At 35.0% G+C, this 25133-nt stretch overlaps 2 protein-coding genes across 4 annotated transcripts; both read right to left on the bottom strand.

Annotated features, from left to right (window-relative positions):
• Positions 1 to 512: 512 nt before the first annotated feature.
• On the bottom strand, positions 513 to 8211 carry LOC110910616. The gene is made up of 10 exons (XM_022155242.2): positions 7962 to 8211; positions 6110 to 6313; positions 5087 to 5274; positions 4271 to 4409; positions 4075 to 4170; positions 3045 to 3284; positions 2307 to 2377; positions 2182 to 2233; positions 1740 to 1829; positions 513 to 1214 (listed from the first exon to the last, which is right to left on the bottom strand). The coding sequence occupies exons 1-10, from the start codon at positions 8049 to 8051 to the stop codon at positions 681 to 683; spliced, it is 1704 nt and encodes a 567-aa protein (XP_022010934.1). The 5' UTR covers positions 8052 to 8211; the 3' UTR covers positions 513 to 680.
• A 932-nt stretch (positions 8212 to 9143) lies between these two features.
• Positions 9144 to 12944, bottom strand: LOC110910629. Of its 3 annotated transcripts, XM_035979173.1 has the most exons (8): positions 12844 to 12944; positions 12621 to 12756; positions 12353 to 12407; positions 12025 to 12093; positions 11877 to 11948; positions 11769 to 11817; positions 10324 to 10502; positions 9144 to 9345 (listed from the first exon to the last, which is right to left on the bottom strand). In XM_035979173.1, the coding sequence occupies exons 2-7, from the start codon at positions 12666 to 12668 to the stop codon at positions 10463 to 10465; spliced, it is 333 nt and encodes a 110-aa protein (XP_035835066.1). In that variant the 5' UTR covers positions 12669 to 12756; positions 12844 to 12944; the 3' UTR covers positions 9144 to 9345; positions 10324 to 10462. The 3 variants fall into 3 exon arrangements, 1 of the variants encoding a protein (XP_035835066.1); XR_004871046.1 differs by adding an exon at positions 11551 to 11687 and having other exon boundaries at positions 9172 to 9345; positions 11769 to 11948; positions 12025 to 12407; XR_002576337.2 differs by adding an exon at positions 11551 to 11645 and having other exon boundaries at positions 9172 to 9345; positions 11769 to 11948; positions 12025 to 12407.
• Positions 12945 to 25133: the final 12189 nt, after the last annotated feature.

The raw sequence follows: 25133 nt of genomic DNA, 5'->3' as shown, positions 1-25133 counted from the left end.
CTTTTGGGCCCTCCATTAATGACAACAATTACATGAAAACTTTGGGGATGATCCATATACATGGATAAGACCCATCAGGCCCACAATAATCAAAATTGCTATTCAGAATTTATCATAGTAGCTTGAAGAATCGGCTTACTACGGGTCATGCCATGGATTTGTATGGACAGGATCTAGCCTTTCTCGAGCTTGTGGTCGATCATCAACATGGAGAACCCCTGTTAAAGGGGTCTTGAGACTATATAATTGAGAGTGTGCGCAGTGGCGGACCCAGGAATTATTGTCTGGGGTGCGAACGATTAGTTTAACCAAACTTTCAAGGGGTGCGATCAACATTTTTGCCTATAAAATACACTGTTATTTTTTTTCAAGGGGTTCATCAGCCCACCCATGCCATCACCTAGGTCCGCCCCTGAGTGTGCGTGTGATGAACCGGAGAAAGATAGAATGTACATGTGTGAAGAGATGGGCTCATATTTAATATCAAAAAAAGTTTTAGTGTTAAAACACAATACTCATAATCTTATGATCCTTAAGTAGCATACCAAAAAGTTTATGCCAAAAAAAGCTAATCCCAAGTACTCTCATGAAAGGCTATGCAAAACATTAACCATTATGTTCCAAAAGCCAGATTTTTAGAAGCAACAGGCCGCATTTAAAACTTCATATTCTTAGTAAGGCTATAAAAGTGGTTGTTTAACATACAAGTCTTTTGCATCCTTAGTATCCAAAATGCTGTCATTTAGCTTCTTTTCAACAAGATGAAGTACTTGCATGCACTTATCCGCCTTTTCAAACCGTTCACGCGCAGCAAGAAACTTCGCATATCTCATTTCTAGATCTCTTCGGGCTGGTATTTTAACTATTGTGAGGTTTGCCTTCGTTTTCATAAGCATTCGGGCCTCATTCCCTTTGTGAAAAGCTTCAATGTGTGCGCGAATCCATGACACGTTAATGTTGGCGACTTCTACATCCAACAATTGGCCCTCTATATCCTCCACTATCTCAATCATATCAGTGGTTTGAATCCGCTCGACAATCTCGCAAACTACCTCAAGGAAATATGTTCTTGCAGAAGATGTTTTGAATACGCAGTTGGCTGCAATGTCGCCATGCTTGTTGAAAATGGCTTCAAGAATTGGCGCATAGCTCTGCTTCACTTTGTAGCCTTGGAGACAAATTATACCACTTTCACGAGATGAATCATTTCCTACCTGTACAAAGTATGATGTGTCAAAGATAAATCTATAAATCTTAGAAATGTATAGCATAATATAACTTAGCAGAGTAAACTGCCATTTTGGTCCCTGAGGTTTGGTCACTTTTGCCAATTTAGTCCAAAACTCAAACCTTTTAAATCTGGGTCCCTGTGGTTTCACTTTTATTGCCATTTTGGTCAAAAAAATGAAATCAGCTAATATTTGGCTTGAATAAAATCCTGTTATTTTGTCCTTTTCCTCAGGGGTAAAATGGCCAAATATCAGCTGATTCCATTAATTTAATTAACAATGTGTTATAATAAAATTATATTGACCGTTTTGCCCCTGAGGAAAAGGACAAAATAACAGGATTTTATTAGCCAGATATTAGCTGATTTCATTTTTGGACCAAAATGGCAATAAAAGTGAAACCACAGGGATCCAGATTTAAAACGTTTGAGTTTTGGACTAAAGTGGCAAAAGTGACCAAACCTCAGGGACCAAAATGGCAGAACTTAGCATATAGAAAGATATACATACAGAATCAGGTATAGCGGACACATTTTCAAACAACTTCCATCGTTCCCCCTTAAGGTCAACGAGTTCTTCATCACCGTCATCATATAATACCTAAAAGATATAGCATAATGTTGGTCAACATTAGTCAGCATTAATCAAAGTATATAGAATTATTGTTTTCGTCCATGTGGTTTGTCAAAAATCACTATTTCAGTCCATTAGTTTAAAAATTGCGATTTCGGTCCCTGTGGTTTCACTTTCGAAACCATTTCAGTCCACCTCGTAACCATTTCAGTCCCTGTACTTAACAGAATAATGGATTGAAATGGTTACGAAAGTGAAACCACAGGGACTGAAATCGCAACTTTAAACTAATGGACTGAATAGTGATTTTTGACAAACCACAGGGACGAAAACAGTAATTAACTCAAGTATATATGAAACGCTAGTTGACCGCTTTGACCTTGTGCTTCTTTAATCCACAGTCGAATGATTTAACAACTCCTTTCTCATAACTGCAGCAAAAAGTATCACTTAGTAGAGTCACAAATATTCATGAATCTCAACTATGTGCGCTATGATACTTACATTTTACGTAAAGGACACCAAACTTTTATTCTGCTCCCCACCAAATTTTCACCATGATCAACGGATGGAGCCTGAATTTATATAATTTTGTATAATGGAATAATATGATTAGCATAATTATAGTTTAACTGTTGATTCGAGTGATACTTTGGCTCTAAGTCTCTAACAGGTCACATGGGTTAAGTTTCGATCGGTTATAATGGAAACATATTAAACGGGTCATAAGTCACCCAAAATGTATTTAGAATGCATAAAACTTCCTAAACCGTTGTATTTAAATCATATCTTCATTGTAATACTATAATTTTGAGTAAACTTCCGTTTTGCTCCCTGTGGTTTGGTCACTTTAACGGTTTTGCTCCAAACCTTTAAAAATAGCCATTTTACTCCCTGATGTTTCGGTTTTTTTTGCCAGTTTGCTCCCCGCCTCTAACTCTATCAAAATTGTTTGTTTTTCCATTTTGCTCCCCGCAGGGAGCAAACTGGCAACAAAACCAAAACATCAGGGAGTAAAATGGCTATTTTTAAAGGTTTGGGGCAAAACCGTTAAAGTAACCAAACCACAGGGAGCAAAACGGAAGTTTACTCTATAATTTTTAATCATGCTTAAACCATTACATATTTAGAAAAATGGCAAGAAAGTGTTTACGGACCAGCCCGACCCGCTTTAATCCGTCAAAAAATAGTTATCCTTTTGACCAGTTACCCAACCTACCTAGTTTTCAGAAACAGAATTACCTGTTTCTTCCATGAACTGTTACTTCTCTTGCGTTTTTTCTTCACCTCTGTTACAGACTTTGGTGGATTGTCAGAAACCGAAACGGTTTTCTTTTCATAATTTTTTTCATCTTCGGAGTGGCTGCATTTTGACATCACCAAAACTTTGCTTTGCTCTATACACCCAACTTGTGAATTATATTTTGTATCATTCTTTAACTCTTTTGCTTCAGTTGTAGATGTTATAGTTTCTTCAGCCACCTGAAAAAAGAAATATGTTTATTACAAAATGAAAACTAATTGTCTAAAATATGACCAATGCTATTTATTGTAAAAAGATCCATCTTAAAGAATGGCTACAAAAAATGTTCAATATACGGGCAATTGTCGGTTCGTCACTAAATGGTAAATTAAGTTTCTCACCAGAGTTAATTACTGTTTTCGTCCCTGTGGTTTGTCAAAAATCACTATTTCAGTCCATTAGTTTAAAAATTGCGATTTCAGTCCCTGTGGTTTCACTTTCGTAACCATTTCAATCCCTGTGGTTTCACTTACATAACCATTTCAATCCATTTATTCTGTAAGTACAGGGACTGAAATGGTTACGAGGTGGACTGAAATGGTTACGAAAGTGAAACCACAGGGACTGAAGTCGCAATTTTTAAACTAATCGACTGAAATAGTGATTTTTGACAAACCACAGGGACGAAAACAGTAATTAACTATTCTCACTATTACACTTAAGTCAAAAGTTTTTTTTTTTAATGTTTAACCACTCAAGTTTCATTATTCAGCGGCCTAATGCCCTTAAAATACAGTCGCAATCATCGTTCTCACTTCCCATCACAACATGCTTTCATTTTCTAAGCTAAGACTATCACTAGACGGAAAAACATAACCGTAATCACCCATGGCGACGGGTCCATCGGGATTGGAGGAGAATTTATGGATGAAATTAGGACCCCACTTCGTAGTTCGCTTAGGGTATCCAAAAACTTTGGAACGGCCCTGCAATAAGTCAATAACAAAGTGCAATGTCCATATCTCATACCTTATCATGTACCATGTTTGGGAGATGTGGCTTGAGTTTATCCGCACAGTTCTTGATTACTTGTTCCGCTAGTTGCCAACAAAGAGGTATAGCAGGCTACCCAGAAAAAAAGAATTAAAAAAATAAATAAATATAGCATGTAATTAACGACAAATGAAAGTTATACTTTGGTAAATGTCAGCAAAATAGTGATCACCTGATTATCTTTTCTCTGGCTTGCACTTGTAATTAGGAGGTCTACAAGCTCCGGATTGATTTCCTTACTTTCCTCTATGAACATGGTCATAATGGGTTCCATTTGGTGTACGAGATCAACGTAACGGACTCGTAGTAATCTAGAGATGGAAAGAAAGTCATTCGACTAGAAAAAACTTCCACTAAATAGTATTATACACTTTCATTGTTTCTACCGCGATTATAAGACCATGTGTAGTGGTTTAGCCAAATAATGCCCCCACCATGGGGCATTATTCGACACGTGGCAGTCCAGTCAGCATGGGGCGTTATTGCAAAAGTGGCGTAGTGGGAATAATGCCCAAATAATGCCCCTTCCAATCATTAAACAAAAAAAAAAAAAAACATACTAGTTTCTCATTGGTGGGTCAAACCCAGTCAACCATTCCACAAACCATTGTAGGCGTTTTATATATAACGCTGCAGCAATTTTTTTTCAAAAATAATGCCCCAAAACGCCTAGTGTAATTGGGGGGGGGGGGGGGGGTTTCAATTTTTTTCAAAAATACCGCCCCACTACGGGTGGTCTAACAATGGGCTTTCACGACAGCTAAATCAACCCAGTGAAAGTTTGCAGGCTTATAAAGAACAGATTGCACGTCAAAGGAGCACATTTTCGGTCCGTCAAAGAATTAAGAGTCTATGTTGTAACTTATAACATGCCCTTAAACGCTTCCTGAAACAGAAATTGACTCAAAAGTGTGTTCCTTTTACGTGCAGTCGTGCAATTTTCACTTAACGGAACATGTATACTTGCTGGCAAATATAGAGTGCTTACTCATCGTTGGAAATGGATAAAGTATGCCTGAATAGTTGAATTATTAAATCATCCAGCTGCAGCTCCAACATCATCACTGGCAATCTGACAGTAGAAAACTTTTCAAGAAATCTATCGATTTCTAAACCGCATCCATCAGGTGCAGATACAAGTTTCTCGAATATCATCACTACCGATTCAAAAAACTCCTGTGCACCAAAAACGAGAAAAAGGCAATTACTTTGAGCTATGTTCTGCTTCTGCCAAGGTTTAAAAGAACGGAAACGAGTTTCGAGGCGTTTTCCCTTCGCCTCACGAGGCGTAAGGCCGAGGCGGTATTAATAAATAAATATAAAAATTATATATATTATAAAAATAATAATACTAACTAATTTCATCATTAGATTGATCAAAATCATCACACTTAAAAAAGACATGAAATGCTTGAAATTGACACAAAAAGTCAAAAACATCAAAAACAACTATCAAAATCCCCTGAGGCGCACCCGAGGCGCAGCTTTCTTAGCGCCTCAGCCCCTCCGAGGCGCATATACATTAAAAACACCATGAGGCGCGCCTCAGACTCGTTTTTTGGCCGTTTCGCCTCGAGGCGCACGCCTCAAACGTTTTTTTTAACCATGACTTCTACATTATCCTCAAAAAGATTATACACTGTGTCGTCAAATGCCCTTTGAGCGCACACCTAGACCCTCAAGAGAGACGAGTCGCGAGAAAATTCAAGCGCTCCAGCGAGGTTCAAGCCATATTCCGGAAAAACCTACAAATCCTAGCCAAACGGGTCTGAAACATCCAAAATGGCCTGGAAATCTGGAATCCGCACAAACTAGCCCTAAACAAGCCTAAAAAGCTAAAACATGTCTAAAATTCCTAAAAGTGGTATGTTTACGCTATGCGTCTTGCTTATCTCAAGCCGTCGCTTTTTAAGTGACTTGCGCAGTTGCGCCTAGGCCAAAAGCTCACCCTTTCCGCCTTGGAAACTATGATTAAATACTAATTAAAACGAATGCTTGTTCAGATTTATACCTTCATTTGTTCATCATTGTAGAAGGGTTGTGCTCCGACAATTCTCAAGATCTCACAGATGCAACATGAAACTAAGATATTCACATCTATATCAGGATGCCTCAGCCATTCTTTAGCAATCAGTGCCTCAAATATGGGATGCACTGCTTCGTTAATCGACTCGGATGCCGATTCTTCCACCTTAGATAGAAGTTGCTCAATTTCCTATTACAGTTTATACAAAATTGAGTTGATGAATGCTACTGAAGCAACAAAATACGACTAAGAATAAAAACTTTGTTTAGTGACATCACTAGTGATGTAACTGATTAAAAAGGCATGTAACATGATTATACATTACTGATTTGAACTTAGAAAGTTCTATAAAAAAAAGTGTAATCAATTAAATTGAGAAACCTACTGGACAGGTCAATTTGAGCATAAGCAAACAACAATTAGAAATTACTTTTTGAGTCCTTGTGTTTTAGTGGTTTTAACCATTTGAGTCCAAAATCAAAATGTTTAACATCCTGAGTCACTAGACGATTTTTTTTAACCTTTTGAGTCCTTTTGGGTCCATTTTTTAACCTTTTGAGCCCAACTTTTAAACAAAAATGGACTCAAAACGTTATAAAATGAACAAAATTGGACTCAAAACCTTATAAAATGAGTGGTCAGGGACTCAGGGTGTTAAACTTTTTTATTTTGGACTCAAATGATTAAAACCACTAAAACACATGGACTCCAAAAGTAATTTACTCCAACAATTAACATTAAAATTAGGCTTGCAAACAAATCGAACAAACACAATTTGGGCATGTTCATTTAACTTTAGCGAAACAAACGATCGAACACAAAACAATCAAATGACCAGGGTTTTCTTACTCGTGCTCGTTAAGAAAAGGAACGCGACGATCATGTTGTTTTATGTTCGTTTGTTAACAATATAAACAAACGGTTCACAAGCGTAAATGAACAAACGTAACTAATTAACTAAACATAGATGAACAGACATACCTGACTACTGACTACCTGAGCTAACACCAATTGAAAGTATACATGAATGTAATGAACCTAAAAAATCTAAAATTAATTTGTAATGAACCTAAAAAAAACTAAATTAATCTGTAATGAACCTAAAATTAAGAGTAAATTGCCAAAATCGTCCCTGAGGTTTGGGTATGTTCGTCATTTTCATCCAAAACAACTTTTTTGTACCATATAGTCCTTCACTTTTGGGATATTTTGCCATTTTAATCCAAACGTCTAACTTTTTTGCCAAAATTGTCCCTGAGATTTGGGATTTTTTGCCATTTTCATCCAAATGTTTGATAGAAAAAATAAAGCAACTTAGATGTTTGGATAAAAATGGCAAAAATGTCCAAACCTCAGGGACCATATTGTACAAAAAAGTTGTTTTGGATGAAAATGGCAAACATGCCCAAACCTCAGGGACGATTTTGGCAATTTACTCTTATTATCTGTAATGAATCTAATTTTTTTCAAAAACTAAACTAATCTGTAATGAATCTAATTTTTTTTCAAAAACTAAACTAATCTGTAATGAACCTAAAAAACAAACTAACATCAACAAACTTAAACTAACGAACATACATGAACATAAACGAATCTAAATGAACGAACGTTCACCAACATAAATGAATAAACAAGGCATGTGTGATGTGTTCATCTTTAGGGTTAGGGTTTGCATGGTCAAAAAGTTATATTGTTTTGTTAACAAACTATTTACAAACTGTTAATTATCAAATGGTTCATTTACATGCCTAATCATCATCAATACAAACACTGAACACATCAAATTATTCGAAAAAGAAGACCTAGCTAACCACAAGAACGTTGAAAAGCTTCTTACATATAAAGAAGAAGCTGGATAACGATTAGCCTTGAGACACGCCAGCTTCAGATGGATCTCGAGCGTAAAAATAGAAGATCTGAACGCCATTTGCAGCAATGCGCTTATGAAAATCAATATATGAAGGTGAAGTTGACGTCAAATTGTTGAAGATAACGGTTGTGATTCAAGTTTCAAGTGTGTTTATAGTCTGCTCGATCAATGAAGAAGATGAATGAATGGAGTGTTTGTTGTTTTTGAATGGTGTGCGTTTAGGCGGTGTTTAAATTAGGGTGTCTAAAATATATAAACCCTTTTCGGGTCGGGTTAAAAGGTTTATAATTGGGTGATTCGGGAGTTATTAGATCCGGGTTAACCCACATGTTATTTCATCCTCACATAGGAGGCTTTGATGGTGTGCGGGGAGTACCTTCATACAAGGCCCACGATTTCGAGGGCATGCGATTTAAAAAAAAATCCGATACGTATATGTTATTTTTTTAAATAGTAAACAAATACCACTTCCAATATAGGCCCATTTACAAATCATTTTTTATGGTTTAGAATTTAGCACAGTTGGAATTAGGTTTATTGAACCCAATACAAATTTGATTTTTTTTTAAATAATAACAAAACATAACAGAAGGACACATTTTTTTAAGCTCGAACAGGGTATGTGAATTCACAGAGACGCCTCTGCTGCCTCACAATGGGTTTGTATTTGATTTTTGAAGGTATGTTAGTTTGGGATTTTCTTTTTTTTTTTTTTTTTTTTTTTTGAGCCTCGAACAATCTCTGGTCACTCGGATAATCTATAAGCAAAAAGCTATCAACATCCGTGATTGCAGTCGGTGCTGGTGACTTAATGTGTAACCAAATTTAGAGGAAACTCATTGCCCGTAAGCCCATTGTGGTAATACATCTAGCTTGTGTATAACATTTTTTTTTGTCATGAACAAGACTCCAACTATCAACCTTCCTGTGGTTATTTTGGGATGCTAATATCCAATTTCAAATATGTTTCAATTGTTTATTTATAAAAAATAGCACTAATCAGGGTCGGCTCCATAGGCTTGCCAACCTAGGTACGGGCCTAGGGCTACCAAAAAAATAAGGTCTCCTAGTTTTTAGAAAGTTTTATATATATATTATACTAGGTTATCACCCGTGACTGCTTCCCGGGCTAGTTATTTAGATAAATCATAACCATAAGTGTATAAATTAAATAAAATAAAATAAAAGTGGCATATTACATAAATTACTAAGAAAGTGCATATACAATTTGAAGATAGTCAAGTCTCTTTGAAGTTGCATATCATTGAGTTGCTAAAAGCTTTCTTTAAGTAAATCGAGTCCCCTCCAACCAAAAGGTCGGATGATAGTCTTTCAATTGCTGAACACCAAACTGCAAAATACACACCACGATGTTAAAAATGTTTGGAATGGGTGAAACTTGTATTTTTTTCCTACGACATACAAACGAATGATCTTGTATTTTTTTCCTACGACATACAAACGAATGATCTACATACTTGTTCCAATACCATGAAAAACAACATTATAGTTGTATCATTGTTATTAGTCAACCCCTGTTTTCAACCTCTACAAATATATCCATCTCATCAAATTATCTCACATCCTTCCCTGTCGGTCATTGCAATAAAAAGATCTACATATGTTGTAACTCAATTTTAACTTAAACAATCATATATATAAATAATCATATATTCATATTATATACTCAATATTATTTAAAACCCCTTTCATCTAAAGGCATTCTTTTAGCTAATTTTTATATATTCATATTATATACTCAATATTATTTAAAACCCCTTTCATCTAAAAGTATTCTTTTAGCTCATTTTCTAAGTTGTAACTCAAGCACATGTAAACAGGTGTTTCTCATTAATTGTTCAAAGGAGTCGTACCCTTTCCATTTTATCCGTTATGTATTTAAAGAATGAAACACTTTATTATATAAAATAAACAAAACTGAAAATATGTATCTAAATAGTGAAACACTTGATCATATAAAATAAACAAAATTGAAAATAAAAAGACCATTATGTGTTTAAAAAATCATCACATTTTCTAAAACAAAACTATATTAACAACTATTTTAAAAAGTGACTCGTTTTAAAACGTCAAATTTTAAAATTTGTTTTTGAAAATTTTGTATGACAAATTTGTGTTCATAAAATGGTAATACGTCCAAGAGTGGAAATCAACAATCAACTGGAAACTTAATTATTACAAAAGGGTAATAGATCTTGACCATAACCAAATACCAATATCTTAAATTTTGTTTATCAAATTTAACGAATCACGATACAAATTCAAAACTTAACACAAATCGAGTACACATATCTTATAAATAACTTACAGATTCAGCGTTATGACGAGTGTTAAGGCAACTCAGTCAATCCTTGCACAATCCTTGCATGAAAGTGAATGTGTTCTAATCTTTTTGTAGTAGTACTACCGACTGTATATTTACGATCGGGCCAGCTTCCATTAGTAAGTCATTGAAGAACTTCATTCCATAGAACATACTCGTATCGTCTGCACAATCAGAATTACAAAGTGCCCTTTAGTATCTAGATTTGTATCTTAGTACTTGGCAACATAAACATAATGTTCTTTATGTTTCCTTGACAATGATTTCATTACCACCATTGATCTTCTGAAGTGTGATTAAATTATAATCAGTGGCGAAGGTTAGTTGGTGTCCGGGGGTGCACCCGCCCACCCCAATGTTTCGGTTAGAAGTGTATAGGTTCCGATTTTTCGTTCGAAAATTTTAAAAATTATGTAGGATCGCATCCCCCCAATTATTTTTCCTAAATATTTATACAATATATAAATTAAAGTAAAGTTTGTTACCTTTGTATATCCTAAATATTTATACAATATATAAATTAAAGTAAAGTTTGTTACCACTTTGTATATAAGTGATGAGTAGTTTTGTAAATATATTTTAAGTCTTATTTGTTTAACCCTAGATTACACACCACACAATAAACTTAATTGCAAGTTTTTATGTGTAAGAACGAGTCCTTTTAATGAATTAATTTTTTTAGTTTTATTTGAAACTATTATTATTTGACCTGACCCGAATCAATAGCCGACCTGACCTGAAATATAACGATAGGAAAAAAAAATTGGGTCCCATCACTTTACGCCCCCTCGAAACTTTTGGTCAAGCTCCGCCACTGATTATAATTGATAAGTTGGATGTACATGTGGCATAAGACATGTAACACATGCTTCCTGAATGCTTAAAGAAGCAATTTAAAATCATAGTTTGCCACTAAAATAATGGAAGAAGCTTGATACAATGGTTATCACCTGTGTGTGTACACAACAATTTCCTGAATGCTTAACGCAACTTTCTTGATCTCACATGATATTTAGTATTAATTTTAAAATAAACATATAAGACTATTTTTAAGTAATTGGTTTCATGATGTACTCTATGCATATATACACACACATGCTACTCGTAACTCGTAAGTATAGTCGAAAAGGAACTAAAAATTGCGTTAAACTGGAAGGACACCAAAAACGGGCCACGGACCAGTCGGAAAGGAAGAAAAAAAAACAGCTTAACTGGAACAGCACCAAAAACAGGACGTTGACGATGGGCCGACAGACATGGGCCAAGTGGATTATAGTAAATCTCTAAGTTAAACCAGCTTAGCTTAACTGAACCATCACCACCACATGAAAGAAAATCATTTGAAACAACTTCAATTAAAAATTCAAGTATAAACTTATCTTATTATTTACCAAAAAATAACTTTCACAAAAAGGGTAAAAATGGTATACCCTAACAACTCCTCCAAATCCTCTAGAGCTAGGTTGAATGAAGGTGTGTCTATCGTGCATTTTTTTGCCAGTGATATACCAATGTTGCCCTCTTAGCATCCCATAGCTTTACATCTCTATCTTTACTTTCAGTTAAGAAAAAACTCGTATTTGGAATAGCCGATATTCTTGTTACACTCCCTACAAACAGGGTAAATTTATTAAGGGGTCGATCCGGGTAATGTATTATTGTAACGGGTCAAATTAAGAAACTTACCAGAGTGAGCTTTTGGTATGTACCACAATATTCCATTTCCATTTTGATCCATGTGTTTATTATGCAAACCTGCGGTTGAAGATGCACTGAACTTTTGATCATCGTTATCAGAATTTTTGTGTTTTTTTGGTTTCATGTGGCTATGTAACGGAGATCATGAACTCCGACATCTCCGCCTTTTCCACCTGTCACGATTAGCGGAGAAACCGAACTGCTTCCCATCTCATCACTCATCAGCAAACACACAAATGGACCGCGTGCCACCTAAAACACGCGCGCGCACACAAACACATTTAAGTCCAATATTATATGTAATCTTGGTCTTTACCTTGACAGCTTTGGTGGTGCCGAATGTTGAAGAAACCCGCTATTCCACTACAGACCTTTATAGAAGGACAAAGAAAAACAAAAAAACATCAAGATCAAAAAGCCACAAGTCAACTAATTAATTAATAATCTTACAATTCTTGACTTACACACTTCCAATGAAGAACAAAGGAAAACAAAACCCCCAAAAAAAACATCAATATAATGTGACAGTCTTTGCATTTGTTCATATTTCTAATATCTAAATGTCGATTTAACTTAACACTTACCAGCAAACTTGTAAGACAACACCACCACGAGTTGAAAATCATCAGCATCTCCCGATTCACCAATTCCAGAAACCAAAATGGAAATTAGCGGTCTGTTTCTCCCAAATCCTCTATTTCTCTCTCTGGCTCTCATTCTCTGCGATGTGTAGGTGAAAAAGATAAGAAGGCAGATTGGGGAATGAACACATATAAAATGAAAGACACAATCGAAGAAAGGCCAAACCAAAATCCATATCACTGAAGGTTGAATGGAGCAGAGGATTGAAGAAAGAAGGCATGAATGAGAAGATTGTGAATTCTAGGGTTTGAGGAAAGAAGGTAAGACGTTATATATGGATCCGTTTTCATGACCCGAATTCACATTCCAACCAAAAAATATAAACGGATCCCGCATCAAGATTGCTAATTTGTTTTCCCGCCAAAACCAAAATTTAGAGCCCAGATATTACGACATGTGTCCCAAATTTTATTTGTTTATTATATATAAATATAATAGATAATAGATGTATTAGACCCAAATAAATACGTTTATTTCAAAACTAAACTAGTTTTTCATTGAAAGAGCTCAAAGTAAATATTGTTTAGCAGACTCAGTCTCAAAACCTATTTCGCATTAATTTCCAGCTATTACTACACAACAACAACTATCGACCTAATCATCATTATTCAGCGGCCTAAAGCCCTTAAAATACAGTCGCAATCATCATCCCTACTTCCTATCATAACATGCTTTCATTTTCTAAGCTAAGACTATCACTAGACGGAAAAACGTAACCGTAATCACCCATGGCGACAGGTCCATCGGGATTGGAGGAGAGTTTATGGGTGAAATTAGGGCCCCATTTCGTAGTTCGTCTAGGGTCTCCAAAAACTTTAGAACGGCCCTAGCACTAATCCTAGACCGAACAAAATAATATAATCATCCACATCATAAAATATCATAGTCTTATAGCTACATAACATAACAAAGGCTTAGTAACATAATCACATACAATCACAACATAAAAATATCATGGGGTGTGTGGGAACACGCTTCCCACACAACTAACATACGTGTTTGCAACGGATCGTAATCATAAAAGGGCTTGTTCAAGCATATAAGTAAAGGATAACTTATGGTTTGTCACACTCTCGTATAATCGTATATCATGTCACAATAACGTGCGTATAGAACCTCATATGTAGGAAATGCCCTTGCACTACAATCAAATGGAAATGTGTAACAAAGACAAACGGATAAATAAACAATAGGTTATCTACCAATAAATACGTATCTAAGTAAGCATAAGTGGTGTTTATGTAACTCAAACTACAAAACAAAACAACTCAATAACGAACTACATTTGTAAGTAAAGCGGAAGGATAGTAAATCTTAATATGTATCTTAATTATGATATCTACGTTTTTTTTAAATAACTCAGGGGCGGATCTAGTATTATACAAGGGGGAGTACCCGCTACCGCTTGGCGCTCCGGCGGTAGTGTAAATTTAGTGTAAATTTTGGAAAAATTTGACGTTTTTTCGATTTCGTTACCGCTTTCTTATAAAACGTTACCGCTTGACGGATTTTCTAGATCCGCCACTGAAATAACTAGTGGTATTCTCTCACGCTTTGTGATAGAACTATGCCGGTATCGATTCGGTTCGTTATGTATAGCAACTAGAAGAAAAAACCCAAAAATAAAGTCATGATACGTAAAAAATGGCATCAACATGTGTTTTGCATCGATTGAACTATAAAGTGAATACTAGTACCGGTTTTGATAATACTTATACCATTACCGATATTGTTTGGTCAAAATCGGTTTCGTTTGTCATGATACGATAAAAACACTTGTGCAACCTATGATAGAAAAAAATACTCTATTTTTAATCTAACTCTACCTAATACATATGATTGGGGTTGGGGGGGGGGGGGCACAAACTTACAAACTTCACCCACACTACACACCTCCTATGAGAAAAGAACAATAAAGTGCCCGTTCAAGCATATAATATAAGGGTGTCATGGAATGATCATACTATGACGCGGCGCATATATGATTGTCAGTTTCATTCGTATATATTTTGTTGAAAACTAATCTTTATTAAAAAAAATAGAGGTTTTTTTTTGGAACCGTAAACTATTGTGAGTGTTGGTACCATGACGAACCAAACGATACAAATCGAAGAACAATAGTATCAATATTCATTTTTACGGTTTTTGGTTTCGATACGAATCAGTATTTCTATTTTCAATATTTTTTTCACTACCCATACATACCGTATCGCAATGTAACTATCACTACTAGAAAAATGTTTTTTTCCTACAAAAGTTTTCCACAAATTTCCCACGACTCAATTTCTGTTACAACTTTTCTACAGTTTTCTAACTAAAAAGAAAAACAAAAATAACCCAATACTTTTCCACAATTTTCCTACAAAATTTTTACACAATAAGCATTTGTAGCAATTTCGTCACAAAATTAATTACCTTTGTTACAAAATTCCTACAAAATATATTATAAAATCTTATATTGTTTGCTACTACATCAAAATAAATAAATTAAAAAATCAAACTTCTACATTTGTCAAAATTTATAGCAACTAGCTACATATTTGCAACAATTGAAACTTATTTTATTTTTAATTACTAAATTTCAGTAAAATCAATCGTTTAAAAAATATAATGTAAACTTTATCGGAAATTTGTAGCAAATTGACCCCGTTTGCTACAATTTTTCGGCAAAAAAATTTATTTTATTTGTTATGTTTCAATTTTAGTAAAATAAATACTTTTAAAAAATAAAATATTAAAATTGTCGAAAATTTGTAGCAAATTTTGACCATGTTTGCTACAGTTTTCCGATAAAACAAAAGTTATTTTATTTGTTGTTTCTTAATTTCAGTAAAACAAATAATTAAAAGAAATAGAAAGTTTCATTTGTCCGAAATTTGTAGCAAATTATCCCCGTTTGCTACAACTTTTCGACAAAAAAAAAAGTTAATTTATTTGTTATGTTTTAATTTTAGTAAAATAAATACTTTTAAAAATAAAATATTAAGTTTGTTGAAAATTTGTAGCAAACTGAAAATGTTACAAATTTGAGTACTCGATGGTTGTTTTGTGTATTATTAAGGTCTATATGTTAACAATTGTTAGTTTTGAATTGAAAATGTTACAAATTTGAGTTTCTTGTATTTGTGGGTAATTTGTAAACTAGGATTATATTAGATTTTTTCTGCATTTTTGTTAGATAAAATTTGGGTTTTTACTTTTTTAAATGTAATTTATTGTTGGAATTTTGTAGGAAAAGTAGATAAAACTTTTTTGTCGGAATTTTGTAGGAAAACAAAACCTTTTTGTCATAAATTTGTAGGAAAAAGATAAAACATTTTTGTCGGAAGTTCGTAGGAAAATTTTTTTTAGGAAATTTGTCGAAAAATAAGAAACTTAAAATAAGTATTTTGTGAGAAAATAGTCATTGAAATACTTTATTTTTGTCCGAAATTTGTCGAAAAACAAAAATAAATAATATATTTTTATTATTATTATTAAAACATAGTTTTGTGGGAAATTTGTAGCTAATTTATAACAAAACCTAATAATAAATTTTGTGGCAAATTTGTCGCAGAATTTGAGACAGTTGTTTTTGTGGGAATTTTGTCAAAAAGTTTGTCGGAATTTTGTTACTAAACTGATTTCCGACAACTTTATATTTTTAACTTTTATTTAATGAGATCTAATATACTGAACTTTTGACGACGCATCGTGTGAAAGAATCTCACTAGTTTATCAACACCATTAGTATTATAATTATTATTATTATTATTATTATTACTATTAAAAGAGTAAATTGCCATTTTAGTCCCTGTGGTTTGGGCCATTTTGCCAGTTTAGTCCAAATGTTTCATTTTTAACATCTGGATCCAAAAAGGTTTCATCCTTGCCATTTTGGTCCAACTGACTTAACTCCATCCATATCTAACAAAAATGCCCTTGGCAGCTTTAACAGATATGGATGGAGTTAAGTCAGTTGGACCAAAATGGCAACGATGAAACCTTTTTGGATCCAGATGTTAAAAATGAAACCTTTGGACTAAACTGACAAAATTACCAAAACCACAGGGACTAAAATGGCAATTAACTCCTATTATTATTATTTACTATCGTCATTATTTATTTACTATTATTGGGGGTGTTTGGGATTCCTTCTCAAAAACAACTTATTAACTTATATAAGTCATTATTTATGTCCATAAACTAAGCATGACATACACATGATATTTGTGGTCCCTTATACGTGCCGCTACGACGGGATTTGTCGGTACTACACCCGTGGTGTAGTAGGCATTAATTGTATGGTTATGTAAGTTACGTGGTGTCGTTGGGTTATGATGACATGGGAGAGTACAAGTCATGATTAAATAATGTGATTTATAAACTGTGTATATTCATGAACTCACCAGTGATAGCTAACGTCTTTTAAGCATGTGTCATAGGAAATGATGATTAGTTTTGTGCGGGTTGTTTGTCTTGGATATGCGTGGCTAGTGGAATATAGTATCCCATGCTATCTTATCTGGTGGAAATTTCACATGAACGACTAAGAATAGTTTGATCAAACTTTGTACTTTTAAGTTTCCAACTTCTGTACCTTGCAGTTTGTATTAATAAAATAAGTGTTTTCTTGTAAGTTGGTGTCAATTGTGTGTGGTGCATCCTTATCTGGGTGTGGTGTCACATTTATCTTGTTAAAACACTCAAATTGGACACCATGTTTATGTGTTTTTATTGGGCACTGGTTCGCCCATTGGAAGTCCAAGTATGAGGAATCTTAATCCAAGATAAGTTCATCGTAATGCATAACATTCAACCATGAGTTTGGTTGGTGTTAAGATCCGGTTTGTAAAATATATATATATATATATATATATATATATATATATATATATATATATATATATATAGAGGATCGCTAAAATGAAAACCACCTCTAGTTGTAAAAACCATGGGAACCACTTTCTAGCCTTTAGATTAACAAAATGGATGGATGAGATTAAAAGTAACAAAAATTAATATTAAATGGTTTTTGTCTTATTATGTCTTTAATATTATAATCCAAAAGGTTAATTTGGTAAAATAACTCTGTTTTGTCTTTTTGTCTTTATTGTTTTTTATTAGCTTTTTGTATTATTATATTACTTTTTATTTTTTAAACATAACTTTTTTATTAAAAACATTTTAAAATTCAGATTTTTTTAAAAGTTTTTTTATACTTATTACAATTTAAGTTTTACGTTAAACTTTTTACGTTTGACGTTTTTTTGACGCGCCGTTTTTACGCCGGGTTTTCTCAAGCGTCGTTATTTTTTACGCGCCAATTTTTTAACGCCGTTGTTTTACGCGCCGTTTTTAACGCCGTTTTTACAACGCCCCGTTTTTTCGCGCCAATTTTTTAACGCCGTTTTTTATGCGCCAATTTTTTAACACCGTTTTTTACGCGACAATTTTTTAACGCCGTATTTTCGACGTTTTTTAACGCGCCGTTTTTTCGACGTTTTTCACGCGCCGTTTTTTCGACGTTTTTTAACGCGCCGTTTTTAACGCCCCAATTTTTTAACGCCGTTTTTTACGCGACAATTTTTTAACGCCGTTTTTTACGTAAAACGTTTTTAACACGTTTTTTACGCGCCGTTTTTTCGACGTTTTTTAACGCGCCGTTTTTTTACGCGCCGTTTTTTCAAGCGTCGGTTTTTTAACGCGCCGTTTTTTACGCACGGCTTTTTCACGCGTCATTTTTTCAACTCGCCGTTTTTACGTTAACGTTATTTACGTTTTACGCGCCGGTTTTTTACGTTTTACGCGCCGGTTTTTTACGTTTTACGCGCCGGTTTTTCGCGCCAATTTTTAACGCCGTTTTTTACGCGCCAATTTTTTAACGCCGTTTTTTACGCGACAATTTTTTAACGCCGTTTTTTCGACGTTTTTTAACGCGCCATTTTTTCGACGTTTTTAACACGCCGTTTTTTCGACGTTTTTAACGCGCCGTTTTTTCGACGTTTTTTAACGCGCCGTTTTTTAACGCCGTTTTTTACGCGATAATTTTTTAACGCCGTTTTTTACGTAAAACGTTTTTAACACGTTTTTTACGCGCTGTTTTTTCGACGTTTTTTAACGCGCCGGTTTTTTACACGCCGTTTTTTCAAGCGTCGTTTTTTTAACGAGCCGTTTTTTACGCACGGCTTTTTCACGCGTCATTTTTTCAACTCGCCATTTTTACGTTAACGTTATTTACGTTTTACGCACCGGTTTTTTACGTTTTTCGCGCCAATTTTTTAACGCCGTTTTTTACGCGCCAATTTTTTAACGCCGTTTTTTTACGCGACAATTTTTTAACGCCGTTTTTTCGACGTTTTTTAATGCGCCGTTTTTTCGACGTTTTTAACGCGCCGTTTTTTCGACGTTTTTAACGCGCCGTTTTTTCGACGTTTTTAACGCGCCGTTTTTTCGACGTTTTTTAACGCGCCAATTTTTTAACGCCGTTTTTTATGCGACAATTTTTTACGTGACAATTTTTTAACGCCATTTTTTACGTAAAACGTTTTTAACACGTTTTTTACGCGCCGTTTTTTCGACGTTTTTTAACGCGCCGTTTTTTCAAGCGTCGTTTTTTTAACGCGCCGTATTTTACGCACGGCTTTTTCACGCGTCATTTTTTCAACTCGCCGTTTTTACGTTAACGTTATTTACGTTTTACGCGCCGGTTTTTTACGTTTTACGCGCCGGTTTTTCACGTTAACGTTTTTTTACGTTTTACACGCCGGTTTTTTACGTTAACGTTTTTTACGTTTTACGTAAAACTTTTTACATTTTACTAAAAAAACTTTACGTTTTACCTAAAACTTTTTACGTTTTACGAAAAACTTTTTACGTTTTACGAAAAAAAATTACGTTTTACGTAAAACTTTTTACGTTTTACGTTTTACGAAAAAAAAAATTTGGAATTCGGGTTTTTACGAAAAACTTTTTACGTTTTACGAAATTTTTTTTACGTTTTACGTAAAACTTTTTACGTTTTACGTTTTACGTTTTACGAAAAACTTTTTTGGAATTCGGGTTTTTACGAAAAAATGGACAGAGTTTCCTCTGTTTTTGGACGATCCCGGCAACTAAAGTGTCGATTTATTTTCATAATTCAATCAATTACTCGAAAATATAACAATATATAACTCTTCGTCAAGTATATTAATTAATATGTAAATTAATACTTAAACGAATATTGTCGAGCTCGGTCACGTATAACTATAATAAAATCTAAAAAACCGTGTAAACTAATCTAACTAGCCTAATAATAACAACTCGCTATGTTTAAGTTGTTACCCGGTCTTGAGTTGACCACGTTTGACCGTTATTTACTTTTTACGCTTTACGTTAAAAAGTTTACGTTTTACGCTTTACACTAAAAAGTTTACGTTTTACGATTTACGTTAAAAATTACGCTTTACGTTAAAAAGTTTACTTTTTACGCTTTACGTTAAAACCTTACGTTTTACGTTAAAAAGTTTACGGTGTTAACTTTTAAAAAAAATTTACACAAAACAAACGCACCCAAAAATCACAACTCGGTAAGTGTCTCAGATAAATTGAACTTATCATCATCGACTGGGAAAAAGATGTAAAAAACCCAACATCAAAAATCAAAACAAATGTGTCAATGTGTGGATTTCAAATTTAAATCACAAAAGTGCCCAAATTAAAAAAAAAAAACTTCGTATGTGGAATGTACGGATTTCAAGTTAAAATGATTCAAGTTTGACTTTCAAACTCTCTTAATTGTCACACCACTAACTGCTAATTCTTTAGAAACCCATATGTATTTCTTTTGAAAACTCACAGCTAAATTTAAAATTTTGTAGCACAGGACCACTTAAAGAAGACACCAAACCGGCCCATTACTCATGAAAAAAAAACAAAATCCCTAAATAGTCATCTGCTACTCCTTTCTCTCTCTATGTTATCAAACCCTAAGGATTTGAAAGTCTCAGCCGCCACCCCCTCTTAACTCTCTCTACAATATCAACAACAAAAATTCTAACTTCTACTCTTTTCTTTATGAATCCAAAAGAAACAAGGGTAGTTTATGGTGATGGGATGAAGGTGGGTCGAAGATGGTGGATGAAAGTAGTTCACGGCGGAGGTAGTGGTTAGGAAACGGCGATGGAGACGGTGGTCCGATGGCCAGTGGCAGAGGTTGAACGGTGTGATGGTGATGGTGATGGTACGTCGGCAGCGGTGATGGTGTTCGGTTGTGAGTGGTACGGCGGCCGGTGGTGGTGAACGGTGGGTTTGGGTGGAAGATGTTTGGTGAGGTGTGATGGTTGTCAAGCAGTGTGGTACGGAGGCCGGTGGTGGTGAACGGTGGGTCTGGTTGTCAAGATGTTTGGTGAGGTGTGATGGTTGTCAAGCAGGGTTGGTTCGACGGAATAAGCAATAGTCTTTTGAAGCTTATGGTGGGAGGGTTTGAAGGGGGATTTTGGTTTCGGTATTTTGGGGAAAACAGAGGAAGGGGAATCAGGAGAGAGATCTAGAGATTGTGATATAAAGAGAGAGAAACAATTCAAATATAAATCTGACTTTTTCTGTAGGAGAAAGAATCAGATTTGACATATAGAGTAAATTACCAAAATATCCTTTTGATTTTAAAATAATAGTGTATATGTGGCATTGTCAGATTGGTGGAAAGTGGTTCTCATGGTTCTTACAACTGGGAGTGGTTTTCATTTTAGCGGCTCCCTATATATATATTGTAGTTATATAGTATGTCTAATTGTCCTAAGTATGATAAGGTACCATGTAATGGTCATGCAATGAGGTAGGATGAATTCCATCCATTTAACTTCATTATATGGATTCACCAAAGAACAAAATCATCAACTTAATTGATGATTTCGGTTGGTCAAGAATAAGAATGCACAAATAACTAAATTTGCTAAGTGGCCAAATGAGAGCAACTAAGACGTGTACATACCCAACATGGAAAATGTTGGAGACGAGGTGTGGTTTGATTCATTTTGGTTTCTTGGAAACCACTTAGATAACTAATCATCTAAATCACCTAAACAACCAATGTTTGGAGACTTGGTGTAGTCTTGTTCACTTTGTGACTTGGAAGTTGTTTAGTGACTTGGAAGTTGTTTAGTGACTTGGGTTGGTTGATTTGGAGGTGTTTGAACCTCAAACTTTCTGGAATGACACCTTAACTCAAGCCCCTCAACATGTAGATTAGTTGGGGACAAGGTTTGTTCATGTTCATCCAAAAAAGATAAGTAAAAGTTGTAATAAGTTTGAAAGCTTAACAAAACAGAAATTTAACCTCACTTTGGACCTCAAAATGGTGATTTTCAACTTAGTTTACCAAGTTAAACTTGTGGAAACCACTCCTAGAGGTGTTCTAAGTGAGTTGAAGCAAGAATTCATAAAGAAGAAAAAGAGAAAGTGAGTTGAAGCTCATTTTTACACTTGAAGATAATCTGCCTTATTGTTGCAAGTTCAGGTTCATGGGAGTGTTCTGAGAGTGGGAAAAGTGAAATGACGGTGTGGTAAGCTTGGTTATATAGTGGTTGGTTAGGGTTAGTGTTTTAATGGAGCTAGAAGGTGACTGAGTGTGAATGGAGGTGAGAAAGGTGACCAACCCGGAGTTGGTAAACAACTTTCTACGGATTAAGGCTCCTCGCGTCGCACGACCAGGGAGGCTCTTGGTCGCCGCACGACGCGACCATGTGATTAAGTTTGGTTGTTGTTCATTTCAGCCCCCTAAATTTATATTTGATGTTATTTTGAGCCATAAATTTGTATTTTAACATGTTTTCGAGTATCGAAAATGTATAAAAGTATGTGATAGTCATTGTGCATGTATGAGTGATAATTCGAATGTATGATAGTCTCACTTTTGCATGTAAACATGCATTTGATATCATTTTTTGTGTACGGCAAATTTTTTGAAAATAGGAGGGATGTTGTACTAAGCACTAAGACCCGACCAAACCCAGTTAGCAACCACGTAAGCTGAGAAAAGATGATCCATAGTTTCCGCATAAGTGTCACAGAAAGGACACGTAACCGAGGTAATGTTTACATTCCTTCTTCTTAAACTAACTCTCATAGAAAGTCTATCCAGGTTGCGTCTCCAAACCATAATGTTACATTTTAGATATAACAACCCTCAAAACACGTTATAACGCTCCATAATCGAAAAAACAAACCTGTATAACCTTATTTTTTATTAAAAAACAAATAAAATATTGATTTTTGGTTGGTCGCGGGCTGCGAGAGGTTAATGGGGGGTCGGTCGTGGGGAGCGATGGCCCTTTGCTTGCCGGATACTTCTTGTGACACGTGTCGTGTCACGTGTCGAACCTAGGTGCCAACCAGGCAACCCTAGCCGTAGCTAGGGTGCCCTCGCGGGGCGCGAAAGGTTGCGGTAGGGGCAGTCGTGGGGCGCGACAGGCTCCCGAAACCCTATAAATTGAGCAGTTCATCTGCATTTCAAAATTGTTCAGTTTCTCTTTCTCTCTCAACTTCTTAATACGAAAATAATAGCTAAAATACCCCATAAATCACGAAGCTCTGCCCCGGTTGTAAGTACTTTAACCCCTGATCACTAATTCGATACCCTGTCCGATTGATCTGGAACCCAACAACTGATGCCAAAGTGCTGCCAATTTAGGGCTATGCTTTGTAAACTAAATTGGGGTTCTGTCTCGTGACGTACTGATAAAGTTGAATTGGGTTACTATACTAACGTACGTGCATTATATATTTTTAATAGGTACTCAAGAAACTAATCTGAAAATATTTCGAGGAAGCCTGTAGAAAAACTTAAGTTTACAATGTGAGTCATTATCTCTTTTTTACCAAATTGCTTTACAAAAACCCTAAATGTTTTTCAGTTATACTTACAGGGATTAAGTCTTTGTAATCTATAATTATTACCAGTAGTTGGGGTTTAGCATACATTACTAGTCCAAAATCACCAAGGGTGTGACAGGAACTGTTACTGTTGGGTGACAGGACCCAAAGTAATATGACCACAAGCACAGAGGAATGTCCCCATTCACATTCTGTGTTGAATAATTAATAGAAATATACACTGTAATTCCCCTTAATACTGTAAAGTTATAACAACGTATCTTTTTATAAAATTGGAATGAACTTGCCAGTATTTCTTGCTGATAAAATATTTTTGAAACGCATTTCAGGTAACTTGATGTGAAGCTATTAGAAGCCAGCTATGGAGCACTGAAGGCTTAAATAAAGTGGCTATAAATTACCTTAATAAAAGAAGAAGTTATATTTTCAGCAAACTTGAGTTTATCTCTATAAAGATATTCTAAATGAAATATGGGTTTTTATCCCATTTGTTTAATACAAAAAGTTTGGTGTTTTGCAAACTCTGAAATTATTTCATAACTACGATCCTGATGTTTTAATTCCGCTGCAAATTTAATAAACACCGATACCACCGGTTCGTGCTCGCGGCGCCCGCTCTCGGGGTGGGGTTAGGGGTTGCGACATTAAAGGCACCCATTTGCACCAAACAAAATTAGGGAGAAAAGTATCCCCCCTGTCCTCAACTAAAGCCTTCTTAACAACCTTCACCGAAAAACTCACCGATTCGCCATCGTTCCAAAACCAAGAATATTTGTCGTTGGAAGCGTAACTAGGTTGAGAACATCTTTACACTCCTGCCATTCCCTAAGCTTATTGTCCGAGTCAGGATGTCTGGACCAGTTCCATGAAAAATCGTCATTTTCCTGATCTATATGGAGTCTGTCCGCCACCCTGCACATTTTAAACAAATCTAGACAAAACAACTGAGGCCATCTTTCCATGAACGGGAGATCGCCCATCCAGGTGTCAATCCAAAACCAAATCTCATGCCCGTTCCACACCTTACCCAAAATCTATTTAGACCCTTCCCATTTAACTTAAATTTCGAAAACAGGTTCACAATATTTTTCCAACATCCCGAAATGTTGCCATTGAGTGGAAGAAAGTTCCTTTGTTTAGTTATTTAGAGTTAAATGCCATTTTAGTTCATGTGGTTTGGACTATTTTGCTAGTTTAGTCCAAATGTTTCATTTTTCGCTTGTGTGTTCAAAAAGGTTTCACAGTTGCCATTTTAGTCTACTGGGTTAAATTCATCCGTTATTTTTATTAACGAGAAAGGCAATTCGGTCATTTTATATGGCCGAATTGCCCTTCTAGTAAACATAATTACATATAAAATGATCGAATTACCCTTTTCGTTAACATAAATAACGGATAAAGTTAACCATTGAAATAAAATGGCAACGATGAAACATTTTTGGACCAAAAGACAAAAAAATGAATAAGCTAACGAAATAACCCAAACCATCGAAACACTAACACTGTGTTCCAGAGTTTACTAACGGAAGGAAAGGAAATGAAACAAAAAGAAAGTAAAAATATTTTGTGTTCCAGAGTTTCATTTAAGGAAGGAAAAAAAA

The sequence above is a fragment of the Helianthus annuus genome, chromosome 2 (genome assembly GCF_002127325.2).
Source record: "Helianthus annuus cultivar XRQ/B chromosome 2, HanXRQr2.0-SUNRISE, whole genome shotgun sequence".
Taxonomy (NCBI): domain Eukaryota; kingdom Viridiplantae; phylum Streptophyta; class Magnoliopsida; order Asterales; family Asteraceae; genus Helianthus; species Helianthus annuus.
This window is presented reverse-complemented; position numbering and strand designations above follow the sequence as displayed.